This window comes from Salarias fasciatus, chromosome 16 (genome assembly GCF_902148845.1).
Source record: "Salarias fasciatus chromosome 16, fSalaFa1.1, whole genome shotgun sequence".
Classification (NCBI taxonomy): domain Eukaryota; kingdom Metazoa; phylum Chordata; class Actinopteri; order Blenniiformes; family Blenniidae; genus Salarias; species Salarias fasciatus.
The window spans coordinates 9,224,308-9,243,646 of NC_043760.1; the positions used below are offsets into that span (position 1 = coordinate 9,224,308).

The 19,339-nt window shown below is 45.6% G+C and overlaps 1 protein-coding gene and 1 long non-coding RNA gene across 2 annotated transcripts; both read right to left on the reverse strand.

Moving 5' to 3' along the window:
* Positions 1-3,531: 3,531 nt before the first annotated feature.
* On the reverse strand, positions 3,532-14,473 carry LOC115403381 (NACHT, LRR and PYD domains-containing protein 12-like; the record flags this gene model as incomplete). Its single annotated transcript, XM_030112246.1, has 8 exons — positions 3,532-4,489; positions 4,608-4,781; positions 5,049-5,231; positions 5,674-5,856; positions 6,039-6,221; positions 10,733-10,906; positions 12,621-13,083; positions 13,150-14,473. Coding segments are annotated over 8 exons (2,697 nt in total), but the record flags the coding sequence as incomplete, so codon positions are not given.
* A 120-nt stretch (positions 14,474-14,593) lies between these two features.
* LOC115403803 (uncharacterized) lies at positions 14,594-16,927 on the reverse strand. Its single transcript, XR_003933244.1, has 3 exons — positions 16,856-16,927; positions 15,627-15,751; positions 14,594-14,650 (listed from the first exon to the last, which is right to left on the reverse strand). It is a non-coding gene; the product is annotated as an uncharacterized LOC115403803 (long non-coding RNA).
* Positions 16,928-19,339: the final 2,412 nt, after the last annotated feature.

Here is a 19,339-nt window from a genome sequence, read left to right on the forward strand (position 1 = left end):
TCACCTAAAAACAGAAACCCACAGACTGTATAACAGAGTTGGGATGTTTTTTTTTTGTTTTTTTTACACAACAGTCTTGATAATAATATCCGTGCTTGTTTAGTATGAGAACATCCATCCCCTGTTGTTATTGGTTTCTCCACAATAATCTGAGAATGTAAAGTCTCTTTCGCCCTCCTTCTGCTCCCCGAAGGTTTTTATTTTTAACCTGTAAGGCTTTCAGCTCTTATCTCACAAACTCCACTGTTCAATAACAGAATGGTTCAGCAGTTTGTTATCTCATCCTGACATGACATCAAACAACAGCAGTTCCAGGTGGAAGAACTGAAAGGTTAAAGAAAATAAACAAAGAAACAACAACAACAACAAAACGGCTACAATAACAAAACGAGAGGAAGATGCAGGTTAAAATTCACAAACGCAAAACATGAACAGTTTCTTTAAATGGAAAACGTTTACTCTATTTTGCGGCTTAAGACGAATTTATTCACACACACACACACACACACACACACACACACACACACACACACACACACACACACACACACACACACACACACACACACACACGATAATATTTAAACTGGCATTCTGAATGAAAAAAGACAAATCGTCTGCTGTAAAAGAATAATCCGTGGAGAGACGCCTGCAATTTACACACTTTCTTTTTAGCTGGAAGATCAGGCAGCGTGAAGCGTCTTCAGCTCCTTTTTACTATCAGTACTGAAAATGATTAAACCCACCTCTTACAGAACAGCGTCAAGGAAATGATAAAAGTCTTTAGAAAAATTCAAATTCCAATTATTATTATCATTATTATCATTATTATTATTATTATTATTATTATTATTATTATTATTTGTATTATTACCGCTGTTTTCTTCTCTGTTTTCTCGCATTGAAAAAACTTGTTTAAAAAAACACCCAAAACGATATCTTGTGAAAAGAAAATTTCCCCTGAAATACCAAGACTAAAGTAATGAATAATAATAATAATAATAATAATAATAATAATAATAATAATAATAATAATAATAATAATAATAATAATAATAAAATAGTTATTATTGTTGTTGTTTTAATTGTTATTATTATTCTTATCATCATTTAAATTCTAATAATTACTGTTGTTACCGTTCTAACTATAACGCTGGGGATTTCCGGGGCAGCAGTCCGAAGGAGTAACATGTATGAACCAGAGTGTGTGTAGTGTGTGTAGTGAGTGAGGGTGAGTAAGAGGAAGAGGAGCTGACGATGAAGATGCTCCTCTCTGTCTTTAACGCTGTCACTGTGGAGCAGAAGGGACCCAGCTCCTCACTTGGAGAGAATATTAGATGAGATCGCCACCTGGTGGCCAGACGTGTTGGTAGCACAGGGGTCTGATAAACGAACACAATGAAGTCAAACGTCGACATGAAAAACAAGAATTCACTGTCAAAATACACCTTGGGATTTAATAGGCACACACGTCTTCTGAAATCTAATTTACAATGTAAATAAACATGTTCACTCTTAAAATAAACTCTAAATGTTTTAACATATTCATTCAACATGGTTCACATGTGCTTTTTGCACAGAATTCTCATTTGCACTGAAGACTGCAAATTTCATTTGTACTTTTCTTTTCAAACTGCTCATTGTGCATTCAAAACGTATTTTATTAGCAAACGTTTTCATACTGGTGTGTGATTCTGTTCTCCATGGTTTCCAGGATTTCTCCTTCAACTCTCACATTGAACAGGTCCTCCTGAACCTTCCTCCTCCTGGAATGCCTTCAAAATCAGAAACACATTGACTCAGAGTGACACTTGGAAATTAATTAATCCGTGCATTTGTCACCTCCGGAGCAATTCCCTGTTATCTGGGGGTCCCAACCAGACTTCATCATATCTTAAAGAGCTGTTAGTCCCACATTGCCCCAGGAGAACACTTGGTTCTCAGAGAGCTGGTTTACTGGAGGTTTCTCGGTTCTCTAAAAGTGGAACAGGAGGCAGAGCTTTCAGCTATCAGGCTGCTCAGTTGTTAATGTAGTGGGAGGGACGAAGCTTTAAATCCCACCTGCTAAAGAAAACTGTCTAACAAAATGGTCTAGATGACAACTCTTGACCTAAAATGACAAAGTTAATAAATCCCCTGAGGCTGATGAACCAAGGACTGATCTCTGCTGCTCAGCTCACCAAAGGGCCAAAGAGCACAGCTCTTCATCAGCTCAGTGGACGACTTCACACTGACAGACAGAGCAGAGTCACAGTCCGATCTATATGGTTGATCTATTTCTCCCGGATCATTGTGAAACAGATAGGTTCCTCTTATAATTCATATTTCCTGTTTTTTCTCGATCCTGAAAATGTCCACAGTGATTTTCATCGTGTTCAGAGTTGGGCTCCCTTGAGAAAGACTTTTTTTTCAGAGCCTTCTTTTCCACCACCAACAGAACTCAAGGCAAGATATTATGAACTTTTAGAAAACCAGTTCCAAAAAGGAAAAATGTAACTCTCCAGATTCAGATGACTTCCAAAAATGCTTTGCATTGTTTTATGTAAGTTAAGAAACTTGACCATTACTAAAACACGACTAGTATTTGTAGTTCCACTGATTCTCCAGCAGGCGGCAGAGTTTACTTCTAAGTGAGGTGTAATAAAGCATCTTCAGAGGTTTTTCCAGCCAAACTCCTTCAGCTCTGTGAGCTGCTGCCTTTTCCTTGATGTGCCCATATAGTCATCTCCATTCCTCATTTTGTTTAAGATACAAGACTGAGTCTGTTTTCTTATTTATAATCTCTAAGTATTGGACTTTAATAATACCTCTATCTTTATGTGAATCATATGCCCTTATAAATAAGGCTAATGTTTTTTTTATCGTGTCAATAATAAAATGCTCGTCTGTAGATAGTTTGTCCCATTCACTGAATTGTTTTTGGCCCATTTCTTTTGATAAGGTTTAGAAAAAGCATCATAATGGGTGGCACATTCACTTTAATCATATCTACTCTCGAATAAAATCTTCAATAAGGGATTGTTTCCATCTCACTGTGTCCTCTTTAATCATCCTTTGTAGTGATGAGTAACTGCACTCTAATTATTCTGTGAGATCCTTTGGTGAAATAAGTCCCCACAATTTTACATTTTTCAATCAACCACTCTTAATTTCTTCCTGTTGTAGTATTTAAGTTGCTGTGTTTTACTTAAGTTAGTTTTGAAGCCTGATCATTGACCAACAAATTCAAACAATTAAATCAATCAGGTGAATAATTTGTCATTTTACCCAGGAAGATCAAAATATCACCTGCAATGCAGGCCTATTCATGTTCCTCCATACGATACCTTTTATTTCTTCGTTTTGTCTTGGCCAAGGATTTGTTCCAAGAATAAATCAAATAATAGTGAAGAACACACACATCTCTGCCTCGTCCCCTCTTACAAAATAAAGCTGGCTGATAAGCAGCCACTAAGAACAAACCAAGGATCAACAACAGCAATAATAATGGTAAAACATTTATTTTGTATAGCACTATTCAGGACACTCAAAGATAATTTACAGGGCAAAATATAAGAACCGAAACAGACTGAATATAAACAGGTATGTTTTTAAGTGAGATTTGAGAGAGATTGGATCCCCATTAGCTGCCACCAGGGTGACAACTAGTCTTCCTGGGGTCCATAACTGCACGAAACAATTATAACTTTAGTAATAAGAACGTGAGTAAAGTACACAAAACAGTGAACAGAACAGATAAAACAAACACTCATAAAACGCAGTGCATAAAACCATTAAACAGTTGAATACAAGAAAAAAAGAAGTAAAAGAAGTAAAAGGAGTATATACACACAATTAAATAGAAGAAACCAGATAGAAGAAGGCAATGATACAATTAAAACATAAAACAAATACTAAGAATGCACCAACAATACAATAAAGCTTTGAAAATTTCTGTGACCATAGTTTTAAAAGCTTTTATGTTGTTCTCCTTTCTTACAGCTAAAGGTAACTTATTCCACAGACTGGCTGCCCTGTACATCACTGTTCTTTGCATTGGCCCTGATTGAGCCTTAGGAAGCGATATGTAATCTGAAATATGAGAATGGCGATCATGAGCATAGATAATTTTTCGATACAGAGGCCTAGGTTTAATTTTTATCCGTATATTCTGAAAAAATATTCCAAGATTCCTCTGTAGTCTCTTCTCCACATGTAGCCATGACAGACACTGATGCATATAGTCAATGTGAGTCCGAAACGGGCAGCGAAGAACCAGTCGTTTTTGGGACCTGTTTGATGAGCTGATCAAACGTGAGGTTGGTGTCAAAGTCTAAGGTTGTGGATGTGAGAGGAGGGGATCAGGGATGAATTTCCAGCAGTGAGGCAGAAATGAGGGAAGGACTGAGTCATTATCAGTATTTGTGCTGTGCCGGAGCCACTGCAGCGATCTTTCATTTTAGATCTTCTGATCTTCACACAGCATCCCCTCTGTTCTCAGATCATCCACCTGCAGAGAGATCAGAGGACCGCCACGCTCAGACCAACACAACAAGCCTGTGGCTCCTCTGATTGGCTGACTGTGTGTCTTCTGCTGTCCAGTGGACTCACTCCAACCATCTACTGACCTCACAGTCTGCAGGCTGCACTCTGGACTCTGCTCAAGATCAAGAAGCAGCTCCACATCTGAATCCTGCAGCTGGTTGTCGCGCAGGTCGAGCTCCTTCAGGTGGGAGGGGTTGGACTTCAGAGCTGAGGCCAGAGAAGAGCAGCTGATCTTTGACAGTCTGCACTTAAACAACCTGAAAAAAAAGACAGAGAGAGCAGCAGAATAACTGAGGAGGAACCAATCAGATGTGATGATGGAGAAATAACCATAAAACTGTGTCCTGATCAACCAGCTGTTCTGTTGTGGTTCTTCATCAAACATTCAACACCTCCTTATATCCACACACATCGGTGAGCTGCTGTTGGGCTCAGTCTAGTCTCTCACCGCAGGATCAGAGTCTCAGATCACAGCTGCTGACACACATTTCTCCTTCTACAACAGTATCAGACACTCAACTGACCTCAGAGTCTGCAGACCGCAGAGTGGACTCTGCAGAAAACCACACAGCTGCTCAACTCCTGAATCCTGAAGATGGTTGAAACTCAGGTCCAGATGCTCCAGATGTTTCAGGAGGGAGGGGTTGGACTTCAGAGCTGAGGCCAGAGAAGAACAGCTGATCTCTGACAGACCGCAGTTAAACAAGCTGAATAAAGAGAGAAGGAAGTGAGATTAGAGGACACACACACACACACACACACACACACACACACACACACACACACACACACACACACACACACACACTGATGATAGTTCTTCCACCTCGCCCCTGCATGCAGACTTTTCTCCCCTCCAGGATGAGTCCGACCACAGTTTTGTCGTCTGCAAACTTGACGAAGGAGTTGTTTGGGTAGATGTGGTTGCAATTGTGAATATAGAGAGTATACAGCAGGGGACTGAGCACAGAGCCCTGTGGAGTGCCAGTGCTGAGGAAAGGTGGGGCCCTTCTGTGACTCTCAGTGTCCAGTTGCTGAGGAAGTCCCTGATCCAGAGGCAGACTGAGTGAGGGATTTAGTTTCTGTTAACTCTCTCTCCTCTGACTCTCACTCTGGCACACACTCCCTCTCTCAATCCCTCTCTCTCACCTCAGAGTCTCCAGACTACAGAGTGGACTCTCCAGAAAACCACACAGCTGCTCAACTCCTGAGTCCTGCAGCTGGTTCCCAATCAGGTCCAGATGTTTCAGATGTTTCAGGAGGGAGGGGTTGGACTTCAGAGCTGAGGCCAGTGAAGAACAGCTGATCTCTGACAGACCGCAGTCTTTCAACCTGAAAAAAGAGAGAAAGAAGTGACATTAGAGGACAAACTTTGATGATGAAGTGGCCGAGAGTTGAAGAAGGTTCAGACTAGAAGAGTTTAAAAGAGTAAAGTCCAAACAGCTGAAGCCAACAGGAGGAGAAGATCTACATGCTGATCATTAACATGCACATTTGTGCCTGCACACACACACCTCAGAGTCTCCAAACTACAGAGTTGACTCGCCAGAAAACCACACAGCTGCTGAAATCCTGAGTCCTGCAGACTGTTCCCACTCAGGACCAGATGTCTCAGATGTTTCTGAAGAGAGGGGTTGGACTTCAGAGCTGAGACCAGAGAAGAACAGCTGACCTCTGATAGCTTGCACTTCTTCAATCTGAATAAAGAGAGAAAGCAGTGAAAGTAGAGGGCAAGGCTTGATGTTGAAGTCATTGAGAGCTGAAGAAGGCTCAGACTGGAAGAGTTTAAAAATGTAAAGTCCAAACAGCTGAAGATAGGGGAAACAGATGGTGAGGTGGTGAATTTAACCCAGATTTTTCTAATGCATTGAATGTCATCACATATCAGACTGACAGATCTACATAATCACAAACACTCAGGTCAGAAGTGTTCCAGATGAAACACTAGGTCAACTGTGCTGGATTTGCAGCACTGTGTTCATATGTCATATTCTACTTCGTAAGTGCTTAGCCCGCCTACGGGCTTCACTATTGGCACTCCCCTTGGCGCAGCCAATCCACTGAGACAACAAAAAGCTTGACGCACCAATCCCCCCCGCCTGGTGGCGCAGCTCCACGCCCCAGAGGGTATACCACGAGCTGGAGGCAGCCATTCTCCCTTCTTCTTCCTCAGCATCACTTGAGACATTAAGAAGCCACAAGTTTCTTTGGATCAAGATTCATCGGATCGAGACGGATGGACCGGCCCGTGACTAGTCGCCATCGGGCATCGGGCCTATCGCCCTGCTCATCGAGCAAGATCTTCAGGAGCGTTGCTTTGTCTGCCTCGGCTGACGGCATCACTGCCAGCGGCCTTCCTGCCTGCCTGCCTCGCTCTGCCGCTCGAGGTAACCCAGCGGCGAGCGGCCTTTATGGGCGCTGTCTCACCGGCTCCGCGCATGCGGCAGCAGCAGCAGCAGCAGTGGCGTCACCGCGTCCAAGGAGCCCACGCAACGCAACGGCACCTTCTCCACCTTCTCCAGACCGTCGTGAGACAGGTTAGTTTGCCCTACTCGTGATGTGTTGTTGCAGTACTCCTGCCTGAGCCCTCACCCTCCCCGTGCTTCTATGACTAAGCATCAAGCTCAGCGGGGCTCTTCCCTCCCTTCGCCTGCTATGTGATAAGCGGCGTAGAACGGTGAGCGGACTGCGCACGGAGCCGCCTGGACGCACGCACCGTCACCGGCTCTTCCTCCACTTGCCGCACAGCAGCTGTGGACGTGCGGCACAGCAGCGAGCTGGGGCTGCTAGCTTTCCCGCCGTGCACGTCATGCAAGCGGAGCGCTACTGATGTCCTGCACGGCACTCCGTAAATGCTCCAGGCTGTACTATCCGCCGGCTTCGGCTCATGTGAGTACGACGAAGCGTCAGAGCGGCGAAGCCGTGCCGGCCCGGGTCCCCACTGTGGGGCATCCCGGCCCTGGCGGCACCCATAACGCTCCCAGCTGCGTTTTCCGCCGGAAAATGCTTCACTGTGCTTGTGTCAGCACAGTGAAGCATCAGAGCGGTGGAGCTATCTGGCCCGGGTCCCTGCTGATGAGCGCCTCAGCATCATTCATAAACGCTCCAAGGTGCGTTGTCCGCCAGCCTCTGCCTGTGTTAGCACAGCGAAGCGTCAGCGCGGCGGAGCTGTGCCAGCCCGGGTTCCCGCTGATGAGCATCCCGGCCCTGGCATCGTCACCTAGGTCAGCGGCCTGAGAACTTTGGGATCACAGTACCTACCCCAGGTTTGTCCACAGCAAAGCGCTGGTTCAGAGCCCCGTAACAGCCACACGCACTCTTTCATCTGACTCCCCCCACCCCCCCCCCACCCCCCCCCCCCCCCCCCACCCCACCCCCCCCCACCCCACCCCCCCACCCCCCGTCTCCCGAGGACGGGTGGGCCGCCCCCTCAGGCCGTGGTACAGCCGCTTACGCTCCGCGTCAGACGTGGCGTGCTATGTTGGGACCGCTTTCCCCCTAGCTGTCCAGGACGCTGAGAAGCGGCTATGCCCTGCAGTTCGCCTGTCACCCGCCTCTCTTCAAATGGGATTCTTCATACGCGGCTCGCATGCCCTGCGGGGGCGGCCGCTCTCGAAGCAGAAGTGTCCTCACTCCTCCGCCAGGGCGCGGTTATGGAGCTGAGTGAAGAGGAGGTGCACTCGGGCTTTTATTTCCCCTACTTCTTGGTTCCCAAGAAGAGCGGAGACATGAGACCCGTTCTGGACCTGCGGGTCCTTAACGCTCACATAACCACCAGGAGGTTCCGCATGCTGACGGTCAAACACCTCCTGGAGAGCTCCTGGGGTTCTTGATGAACCGGGACAAGAGCGCGCTCAACCCAGCTCAGCACCTGGCTTATCTGGGTTTGGAGCTGGACAGGCTCTCTATGAGGGCCCGCCTCTCTGCGTACAGGCAAACCTCCCTCCTCTCGGCCCTGAGGTCTGCAGTGACCACACCTTTGGTCAGGGTCCGTTTGGTCAGGACCGTCCTGGGTTTAATGGCCGCGGCCCACCCAGTGGTACGGTTGGGCCTTCTACACATGCACAGGCTGCAACGGTGGTTTGCACGTCTCCGCTGCTTGGGGAAGCGGGACGGATGCAGAAAGGTCTCAATCCCACCCCCGGGCACGCCAGGATCTCCTTTTCTGGATGGATCCTGCTCTCCTATGCAAGGAGTCCCCCTGGGCTGCGTGTCGCATCACGTCGAGGTGTTCACGGATGCGTCTCTCGCAGGATGGGGAGACACCCTAGACCACCCTGCGGTGGGCGGTGCCTGAGATTCCATGGAGTTCCTCCAGGCCCTGCTGGACGGCGGCTGCGCTGCATCCACTCTGGCTGTGTTTGCATCGGCCATTACAGAGGGTTACGGTGGCTTCGACCGCTTCTCTGCACGCAGTCAACCGCTGGTGAAGCAGTTTCTGCGCGGGGCCTGTTGGCTACGGCCACCCCCCCCAGGCATGTGGTCTTCCTGTGGGACCTCCACATTGTGTTGGAGGGTCTTAAGGGGCCCCCCCTTTGAGCCTTTGGAGCAGGCGGAGGACCGCTTTCTCTCCTTCAAGGCCGCCATCTTGTTAGCGCTAGTATCCACAAAGAGAGTTGGGGATCTCTGCGCCTTGTCGGTCTACCCATCCTGCATGGTGTTCAGCCAGGATGGGGGACTCGTGCATCTCTGGCCTAACCCGGCCTTTCGTCCCAAGGTGATCACTTCGGACTTCCGGTCGCGAGTGATCTGGATGAGAACGCTTAGCTCCCTGCATGACTCGTCTGAGGACAACCCACGGCTGCGGTTGCTGTGCCCAGTTAGGGCCCAGCGTTATTATGTCCAGCACACAACTGGCTTTCACATCACGGACCAGCTGTTTGTGAGGTTTGGAGCCCGGGGCCTTTGAGCCCCGCTGACCTCTCAGCGTCTCGCCCACTTTGTGGGGGGGGGAGGGGGGGGGCCGCTATTGCTTACGAGGCACTGAATCTCTCGCCGCCGGCAGAGATTTGTGCTCATTCCACACAAGGTGTAGCTGCCTCTGCGGCCCTGTGCAGAGGGATCATGGTGTGTGATATCTGCCAGGCTGCCTCCTAGGCCTCTGCATCCACTTTGTGCTTTCATATCGGTTGGATATGTGCACAGACTCCGTGGCCATGTCGGGTTTCAGCGAGTACGCGAGTTCGGTCGCTTAACCGTTTTGGTCCTTTAGCCTGTCTGCCACCCCACCAGGACTTTCTTGCCTGCGCTTGGCTTTGCTGCGGCCTGCGGATGTTGTGACTGTGGCGGTGCTTAGCGGGAACAGGAGTTCTGCCGCTTACCGTGTTGGTCTTCTTTGCCTGGTTGCCGCATTCCGGGTGGGGTCACGAACCAGGGTTTTCCCTGCCTGCCGCTTGGCTCTGCCACGGTCTGCGGATGTTTTTACAGTGGCGGCACTTAGCGGGAACAGGGGTTCTTCTGCGTGCCTTATTGAATTCTCTAGCCCGGCTGCTGCTTTCCGTGTGTGGGTCGCGAACCAGGGGTTTTTCCCCACCTGCTGCTGTGGCCTGCCCCGGCCGGCGTGTGTGTGTGTGTGTCGCTGTGGTGATGCTTGTTCACGTCGTGGGCGGCGCTTCAGCGCATGGATGCCCGCCTCGTTCTTCGGGAGTTCTGCGACCGTTCTGGACAAACAGTTTGTTTACTTCCGTCTTACGCACCAATCCTGTCAGCACGCCAGCTGGGAGTGCCTGGTGTGTGCCAATAGCGAAGCCCGTAGGCAGGCTAAGCACTTACGAAGTAGAATTAGTAGTTACTGGACGTAACTCCAGTTCTACGAGTAAGTGCCCGCCTACCTGCTGGCCCAGCTGTCTGCTTCCCTTGCTTGGCTGATTCAGAAGAAGGGAGAATGGCTGCCTCCAGCTCGGGGTAAACCCTCGGGGGCATGGAGCTGCGCCACCAGGCGACGGGGTTCGGTGTGTTGAGCTTTTTGTTGTCTCAGTGGATTGGCTGCGTCAGGGAGAGTGCCAATAGCAAAGCCTGTAGGCGGGCACGCACTTACTCGTAGAACTGGAGTTACGTTCAGTAACTACTAATTTTCTTCTTCAGATAATACTGTAATATCTCTGCTGTTATGGTAATGTTGTTTAAGTTTGAATGATGTTCTGTATGTTCCCACCCACTGGGGTTACCTGAATGCACCTTTATGTGAACTGTAAAAATGTTCACTGACCTCAGAGTCTCCAGTTTACAGTTTGGACTCTCCAGGCCAGCACACAGAAATTTCACCGATGAATCCTGCATCTTGTTGCCACTCAGGTCCAGATGTTTCAGCTGGGAGGGATCAGACTTCAGAGCTGAGGAGATCACTTCACAGTGAGAATCGGAGAGTTCACAGCCAGAAAGTCTGTAATGAGACACGGAGAGGACAGGACAATGTGAAATCAAATCAAACTTTATTCATGTAGCACTTCCGGTATGAAAAAAATTCAGCAAACAGTGCTTTACAGGGTAAAAGCAAAGATAAAAGTATAGTGACATCCGTCTACATGCCCACCCTCTGCCATTTTGTATCAGTAAAATAAATAAATGAATAAATACAATTTATTAAATCCTATAACGAGTAAAAACGGGACATCAGTTAAAAGCCTTATTAAAAAAGAAGGTTGTGAATCAGCTTTTAAAAACATGAATATTTTTGACAGTGCTCACGCTATTCCTTATAAATGCTGTGCACAGTGCAGGTTCTCTTATTAACAGTGGGAATGACAACAGACCGTTGCCAGAGTATCTAAGGGTTCTCACTCACAAGGGGAGCTGAGCTTAAAAAGAACTCAATAGAAAATATAAACTAAAGGAAGGACACTGAGGAAGCTGTGCTCTAAATGTCTGCGCCATAATAAAAATAAATCGAGTGATCCCATGTGTGTCAATAATGTATGATCTCAGCAAGTTATGCATAACAGAGTTGGCGATTTTCTGCCAGCATTTCCTCCTGACTTTTGCTGTGGCAACAGTGTTGCTTTTGTCCTGGATGAATTCTTCATATTTAGAATAATAATTATCTGCTCTTCTATCAAACAACAACCTGTTCTGCAGGGTTGTGACTGGTCAGACGCTGTAAACACCAAAGCTTTTATGTGAACGCGCACTGATCAAGATGGACAGTTTGATGTCTTGAGGGTCTTTTGCAGTTGCGGCGATTTACTGTCAATGCAGGTAAGTGGTCAGTCGTGTCATTCAGTGGTAATCTGCTTACTAAATTATTGTCTGGGACATTTGTGAAAATGCTATTAGTTAATGTAGCATAGTGACATGTAACTGGACTAGGTGTGGTAATTATTCGGTTCAGACTGAAACTGGAGAATTTAATAATGAATTCTTCTGTCATTCTTGTTTGGTTCAGTGGATTGCTCTTGAGTGTCAGTTGGATCTCAGAGTTTGAAAAAGGTAACTCAGAACTCTATATTTCTGTTTTCCCGACATCATTAATTTCACGATAACAAATTCTTAGACATTATCTACTATTGTTGAAGTTTTTCCATAAACATATTTTTTATTTACTTTCAATGTCCTGAGAACAATTGCTATAGTGTTGAAAGGTGCTAATTCAATGTCCTGATAGCAAGCAATACTTTGCGATAATTCATTATTTCAGGTTCTTCTACTGAAGCCAACTGGAAGATAAGCCTTACTCAGTGACCCTTAATATGAATATATCTCTTATTGAAAGGCAGTAGGTGACATGCTTTTATAAATTCTTGTATTTTTCAATTTTTTTTTTTACTCTATTTTCACACCTATTTGACCAGGATGAGGAAGAAGACTTCACTGGACTGATCTTCCACCTCATTCGAGATTTTCTTTATCTGGTTTAAAATAATGCCACAATCAAATGACTTTAGTCAAAATAATTACCTCTGATCTTTTTCTGGATTTCCCTAAATAATCAGATCAAACCATCACTGCGCTGATGTCGATCATGATCGATGCATCCAAAGGCTGATCGACAATGCACAGCCACATCTCCCTTTCTGACAGATCATTGAACTACATTCAACGACAGGAAGTACTTTCTAGAAACATCATGGAGACATTTGATCATGATGACATGGACGTACCGAGCATTCCTGCAGTTCCTCACAGCTGGGATCAGTCTCCGTCGTCCCTCCACTGATGTGTTGTACTTCTCCAGGTCCAACTCCTCCAGGACCTGGTCTGACATCTGCAGCATGTAGGCCAGAGCTGAGCAGTGGATCTCAGAGAGCTTCTTCCTTGATCTGTTCTCAGATTTCAGGAACTTCTGGATCTCCTGATGTACCGAGAGGTCCTTCATCTCCATCAGACAGTGGAAGATGTTGACACTTCTGTCAGGAGACATTTCATTACTGCTGATCTCCTTCAGGTTCTGGATGATCCTCTGGATGGTTTCTGGACTGATCTCTGTCTGACCCAGCAGATCCTCTAAAAGTCTCTGGTTGGATTTCAGAGAGAGGCCATGAAGAAAACGGACAAACAGATCCAGGTGGCCGTTCTGACTTCGGAGAGATTTCTGCAGGATGACCTTCAGGAAGTTGTCCAGGGATGGGAAAACATGATCACTTTTGAATAACTTTGACAGTTTTTTGGAGAAACTGCTTCGTTTTAATCCCATGTGTTTCCAGTCCTCTCCAAAGAAGGCCTTCAGTCCGTCTGTCTTCCTGTTGGTGAAACACTGGAACATGTAGACTGCTGCCAGAAACTCCTGAACACTCAGATGAATGAAGCTGTAGACGGCTTTCCGGAAGATCACAGACTCTCTCTTGAAGATCTGAGTACAGATTCCAGAGTACAGCGAGGCCTCAGTCACATCCAGACCACACTGCTCCAGGTCTTCTTGGTAGAACAGGATGTTTCCTCTGTCCAGATGTTCCAAGGCCATCCTGCCCAGCTTCAGAAGAACCTCCCTGTCAGCCTCCGTCAGCTCCTGTGGACCCGTCTCAGGTCCTTCATGGTACTTGAGCTTCTTCCTGTGTGTCTGAACCAGCACAAAGTGGGAGTACATGTCAGTCAGGGTCTGGGGCAGCTCTCCTCTCTGCTCGCTGCTCAACATGTGCTCCAGAACTGTAGCAGTGATCCAGCAGAAGACTGGGATTCCACACATGATGTGGAGGCTCCTGGAGGTCTGGATGTGGGAGATGATCCTGCTGCTCAGCTCCTCATCACTCAGCCTCCTCCTGAAGTACTCCTCCTTCTGGGCGTCAGTGAAGCCTCGCACTTCTGTCAGTCTGTCCACACATGCTGGAGGGATCTGATGGGCCGCCGCCGGTCGGGAAGTGATCCAGACCCGAGCCGAGGGCAGCAGATCCCCCCGGATGAGATTTGTGAGCAGCTCGCTGACTGAACACTCTTGTGAGACATCCATGATGAGCTGGGTGCTGCTGAAGTCCAGAGAAAGTCTGCTTTCATCCAGGCCGTCAAAGATGAACAGCAGCTTGCAGACGGCCAGCTCCTCTGCCGTCAGCTTCTGGAGCGTGGGATGGAAAACTCCGAGCAGTGTGAGAAGACTGTAGGGCTGCTCTCTGATCAGGTTCAGCTCCCTGAAAGAGAGCACCACCAGCACACTGACATCCTGGTTCTCCAGGCCCTCGGCCCAGTCCAGAGTGAACTTGTGCACCGAGAAGGTTTTTCCGCTGCCGGCCACGCCGCTGGTCACAACCACTCGGATGTGTGTGTGCTGCTGGGCCCAGGCTTTGAAGATGTCCTGAACCCTGATGGCAGTGTGATGGAGGCTCTCCTTCCTGGAAGCTGTCTCCAGCTGCTGCAGCTCAGGTTCCCTCTGAAGCTCCTCACTGAGTCCCTCTGTGATGTGGAGCTCAGTGTAGATCCTGTTGAGGAGGCTTCCTCCTCCTGCTTCATCACTTCCTTCAGTCACACGTTCACATCTCCTCCTCAGACTCTCCTTATGCTCTTCTTGAAGCTGCTGCAGACCAACACCTGCGCAGAGACAACAACAATCACACAAACAACAGGCTTTCATGTCTCTACAACACAACAAAAAGTCCAGTGAAGACAAATGAGTCCTCCGGGAGACACACGTCCACTCTTACTTGGTGCAGCTCTGCTTCTGGATCCTTCTGGCTGCTCCTCACAGACATCACTCCAGTTCTGCCTGTGAACACCAAGCAACATTTACTCTGAGCTCCACAACACCGCAAAGACACACACACACACACACACACACACACACACACACACACACACACACACACACACACTTGAACTTCTATAGTTGTGAGGACATTCATTGTCATAATGCATTTCCTAACCCCTTCCCCAAACCTTAACCATCAAAAATTAATGCCTAACCGCAACCCATACCATAAACCTAATTCTAACAAAAGCCAAATGAAAAAAGTTAAACATTAGAACTAAGTCAACAAAAATCACTCATGTGCTGTCCGGTATATCTGTGCTCATTAACAGTCTCTTTCTCTCTCTCTCTGTTTCCTTTTTGCTCGTTCTGTTTTCTTCACATTCTCACTCAGCATGTCTCTCTTCTGTCAGTCTCAACATGACACCTTTTTTTTAAAAAAACTGTTCCAAAATTCCACATTTCATGATATCTGCTGACACCGGATGTCTTGAAAGGACCTAATAGTATTGATGTGAGTGTGAGGCTGCCTATGAAATACCTGCAGATGAGATGCAAAACTACTACCCTAGGAAGTGGTTTAATTGTACTGTTTTTCTTCCACCAGATTTTCAGCTCAGTTTGGAGAAAACCATGCAGAAAATTTGGGAATAGTGTGAACTGACTTTTGTTAACAATTTGATGGACCGTTTCTGCAGAAATCAAAAAATTGCAAAAAAAAAAAACAAAAAAACTTCCCATTTGAAGCAAATGAGATAAACCATCCTTCTTAATACCACGAGGTTTTGTCATACCTGAAGCTTGACATTTAAAACATTTTCAGATCTGTCCACTATTCAGGTATTAAATTGCTTTTTCCTGTCTTCTACCAATTTTAAACTTCTTCAGCTGTTTTTGGGATTAATAATGTGTGTTTTTCACAAACTGGATGTTAAAGTGGCCAAAACAGCTCTCACTGTTTTGAGGATCTAAGAGAAGACGAGGTGTTTCTTACTCTGAGTCTGAGGCTCCAGGTTCAGTAGTGAAGTGTAGAGGAGATTCTTTGGACTGGTCACTCTTCATGGACTGACAGTCGGCTCTATTCTCCTCGTCCTCTTCATCCATCAGCCTTCAGTCAGTCTGAAAGAGAAAAACAACATTCCCAACATCATCTCCAGAGCATCCTCGTGAACTGCGGCACCATGCGGTTAGTGAGCTGCAGGGCTCCTGAGGGGAGGGCCTCAACTTTTTCAGCATGTGTACGGTAATTGTGAGAATCACAAGTCACTTGTTAGAAAGTGTTTTGGCAGCAAATCAGAACTGAACATCAACACTTTAAATGTAAATGTAGCCTTAGAGAATGTTGCTCTGTTGTCATTTTTACCTGGTTTTGGCCTGACTCTCAGACAAAGTTCCACAAGGCGCTGTTCAGCTACAGTCTCACTCTACATCACGGAGACCAGAATACAGCCTCTGGTAAGGGGAAGGCAGGGGGGTGGTGTGTGTATATCTGTTAACAACATGTTATGCAGAGACATACAGACAGTCCACAACCCGCCCCCCATGGGCGAACTCCATGACACCATCAGCACGCTGCAGAGGGCCCATCCCGATGCCACCGTCATGTCACCAGTCTCTCACTGTGACAGGACCACTGCAGTCTGTGGCCTGTGCTGACTCTACCTCCCACACTGGATCATGTCTGCAGCTGCATACAGGGCTGCAGTCAGCCCCGCTTTGGAAACTCTGACCACACTGTATTGTTTCTGGACCTGGAGTGCAGTAAAGACTGAAGCAAACAAACCCTGCCACCAAACTCAGAGCTCAGAGGCTGAGAGCATTCTGCAGGACAGCTTTGCTCAGACCCACAAGAACGTGTTCAGAGATGCAGCCACTCCGGATGACTCCTCTGCCAGCATGCTGAGTGCGTGACTGGATACCTAAGCTCCGGCACTGACGACATCAAACTCACCGTAAGAGTAAAGAGGCATCTCAAAAGAGACACAAGGTTTGCTATTTCAAAAACACATCATCAGTAGGGTGAAACTAACCTGTGTCTTGACAAGTTGCCTATTGCTTTTAAATCAGGCAATGAGTACAAAGATGCAAAATACAAACTGAGAACTCACACACACACACACACACACACACACACACACACACACACACACACACACACACACACAGTTTCTTCTTTTCACAAACACTTTAATATTAGAAGACAACAGCTGTACAGGCACTCACCTGGTTCTTCTTTTTCTGACACAGTCCTAACTGACTCATGACTTTCTAATGAGACTGCTTACCTGGATCACCTGAATGCAGCTGCTCCTCCTCTTTTATGCTCATTTGGAATCACACCCTCACCTTACAGGAAGTGTGTCAGTTTGTCAGAATAAGGTCAGGTCCTTTGGACTCAGTGTACAGAGGTAGCACCAGTCGGCGAAGACACGTTTCTGGCACTGAAACACGTCATCAGCGCAGGAGAGGAGGTCCGATCCTCACAGCATGATGCAAACAAACCCTCAGGGTTCTCAACGCTCATGCGTTGAGAATGAGAAACATTTCGGCACATTCACAAGCCTCATGCCACACCTGATATTTCTCTATTGTTTCAGAAGGAACTTGTAAGATATGTCTGTGACAGCCAAACCACATAAGAGATCCTTAAAAAATTTGTACAAAATGAAACTTGCATGAATTTGGAACTTATATGTAAAGTGTGAGACAGTAATTCCACAGAGTCTTTAGTAAATATGGCAAATATGAAATGTGAAACTAAAATCTTGCAAGTTTCTGCAAATCTTGCAAGAACACTTAAAAGACTTGCGTGCAGTGCCATGTGATTCAAACAAATATGAAACCACATAGCCTTTCCACAGAATCACATAGAAACCCCCTGGAGATTACATAAAACCCTTTTTTGAGCCACAACACTAGAATGTCAAAAGTTTGCTATGGTTCATATTTTCTACAAAGCAGGTAGCTCATTTTCTCTCATGCTAAACTTCTTTGAATTCGTACACAAAGTATGTAATTTCATAGTTTGACATAAACCACATGATACCAAAAAAAAAACCAAACAAACAAAAATGTATGCAATCATACATGACCCTTATGATGTTATATATATTATATATATGTATGTGTGTGTATATGTGTGTGTGTATGTATATATATATATATATGTATATATGTGTATGTGTATGTATGTATATGTGTATATATATATGTGCGTACATGTGTTTTGAATATTTTGTGCAGTTCTATTTCTTTTTAGTTCTTTGTTGGAATATTAACTACTCATTGGTTGTTGAGACTGTTTTGCTTTTTTTGTTTTTTTTGTTGTTTTTTTTGCTTTGTTATAAATGTTGAACAGGAAGAAGGTTAGGCATGCATAAGCTTCGTAGCTTCAGCCAAAACCTTTTCGGTCAACCTGATTTTCAGTGGTGTTGCTTTGGTTGGTATACGTTTCAATATGATCGAAATAAACTAATCTCAAATCTCAAATCTCAAAGGTCAAGTTAATCACATGACATATAATGAACTTTTACAGCATGTAAAAAATCATGATCTTTCAGCAGATTTTTTACACTTTAAAATGCAGAAAACATATAAATAGTTCTGCGTGGTTTTTACTTGTATCATACATAATTATTTGAATTATTTGATATGAAAAGAATGAAAAACTGGCCACTTTAAAGAGTAAATCATAAATGAGACTCATAAGAATCATTGAGAGATTTCACTTGTTTACAATTTTCTCTCTGCATTTCACATATTCGTGTGTTAAAGACAGTTTGTGTAACAAGTTGGTGATTAACAGCAGCCACATTAGCTGCTATTGTGAGGTTTTTTTATAATTCAGCTCATTAATCCTTCTATTCATTTTTTATTTATTTATTTTGTGGAGCAGTAGATAAAGTATTTTTTTAAGCCACCAAATGTTTTCAGTTATTCTTTTTTTGTTGAAGATTGGAAAGTTTCGATCAGAATAAAAACATCTGAACCTCAGTTACTCAAAGTTTCATTATATCGCCACTCAGTCCTGTCCTTTTCTCTCTTTCTATCTCCTCGGAATTGTCATTCTTCCATTTGTATGAAAATCAATGGTTTATTTTTCTTACTGCTTCCTGGAGCGCTAAAACATCCTGAGCTAACTGAGTGACTGACAGCATCTCACCGTGTCCAAACCTGTTCTTCCTGTACTGTTCCACAACAAGTCAAGGGTTTGAATAGAGGCCAATAGAAAGACGTGACTCTTTTCAGTGACTTGTGCTTCTAACGGGGTGGGTGAAGAGAGAACAGGCAGGAAACATCTACAAAATATTCAATGGTAACAGTTTAAAAAATGAACTTAATTTTCTCTACCCAAAGCAACCTGTGAGAAGCCATCTGTGATCAGCTGGTTGAATAGTCTGAGTCAACGACAGCACATGTGATTTTGTTGCAGTGCAGCAAACCCAGTAAGTTCACCCCGCCCATATTTTCATGGTCCTCCTTCATTACCCCACGGGGGGTCATTTGTCCATTCGTGGTCCATATGTCTCCCTCAGTGACTGGATACTCACAGATGTAGTTACTGAGCAGGTTGATTGAATAGTTAACAGAACTTCTCACCACGTGCAAAACAGTTGCTACAATCACAGCAGTTTTCTCTGCGACAAATCCTGCTCTGTTTGTCTTAAGCTTAATATCCGACATCAGACTGACAATACCAGTTCAGTG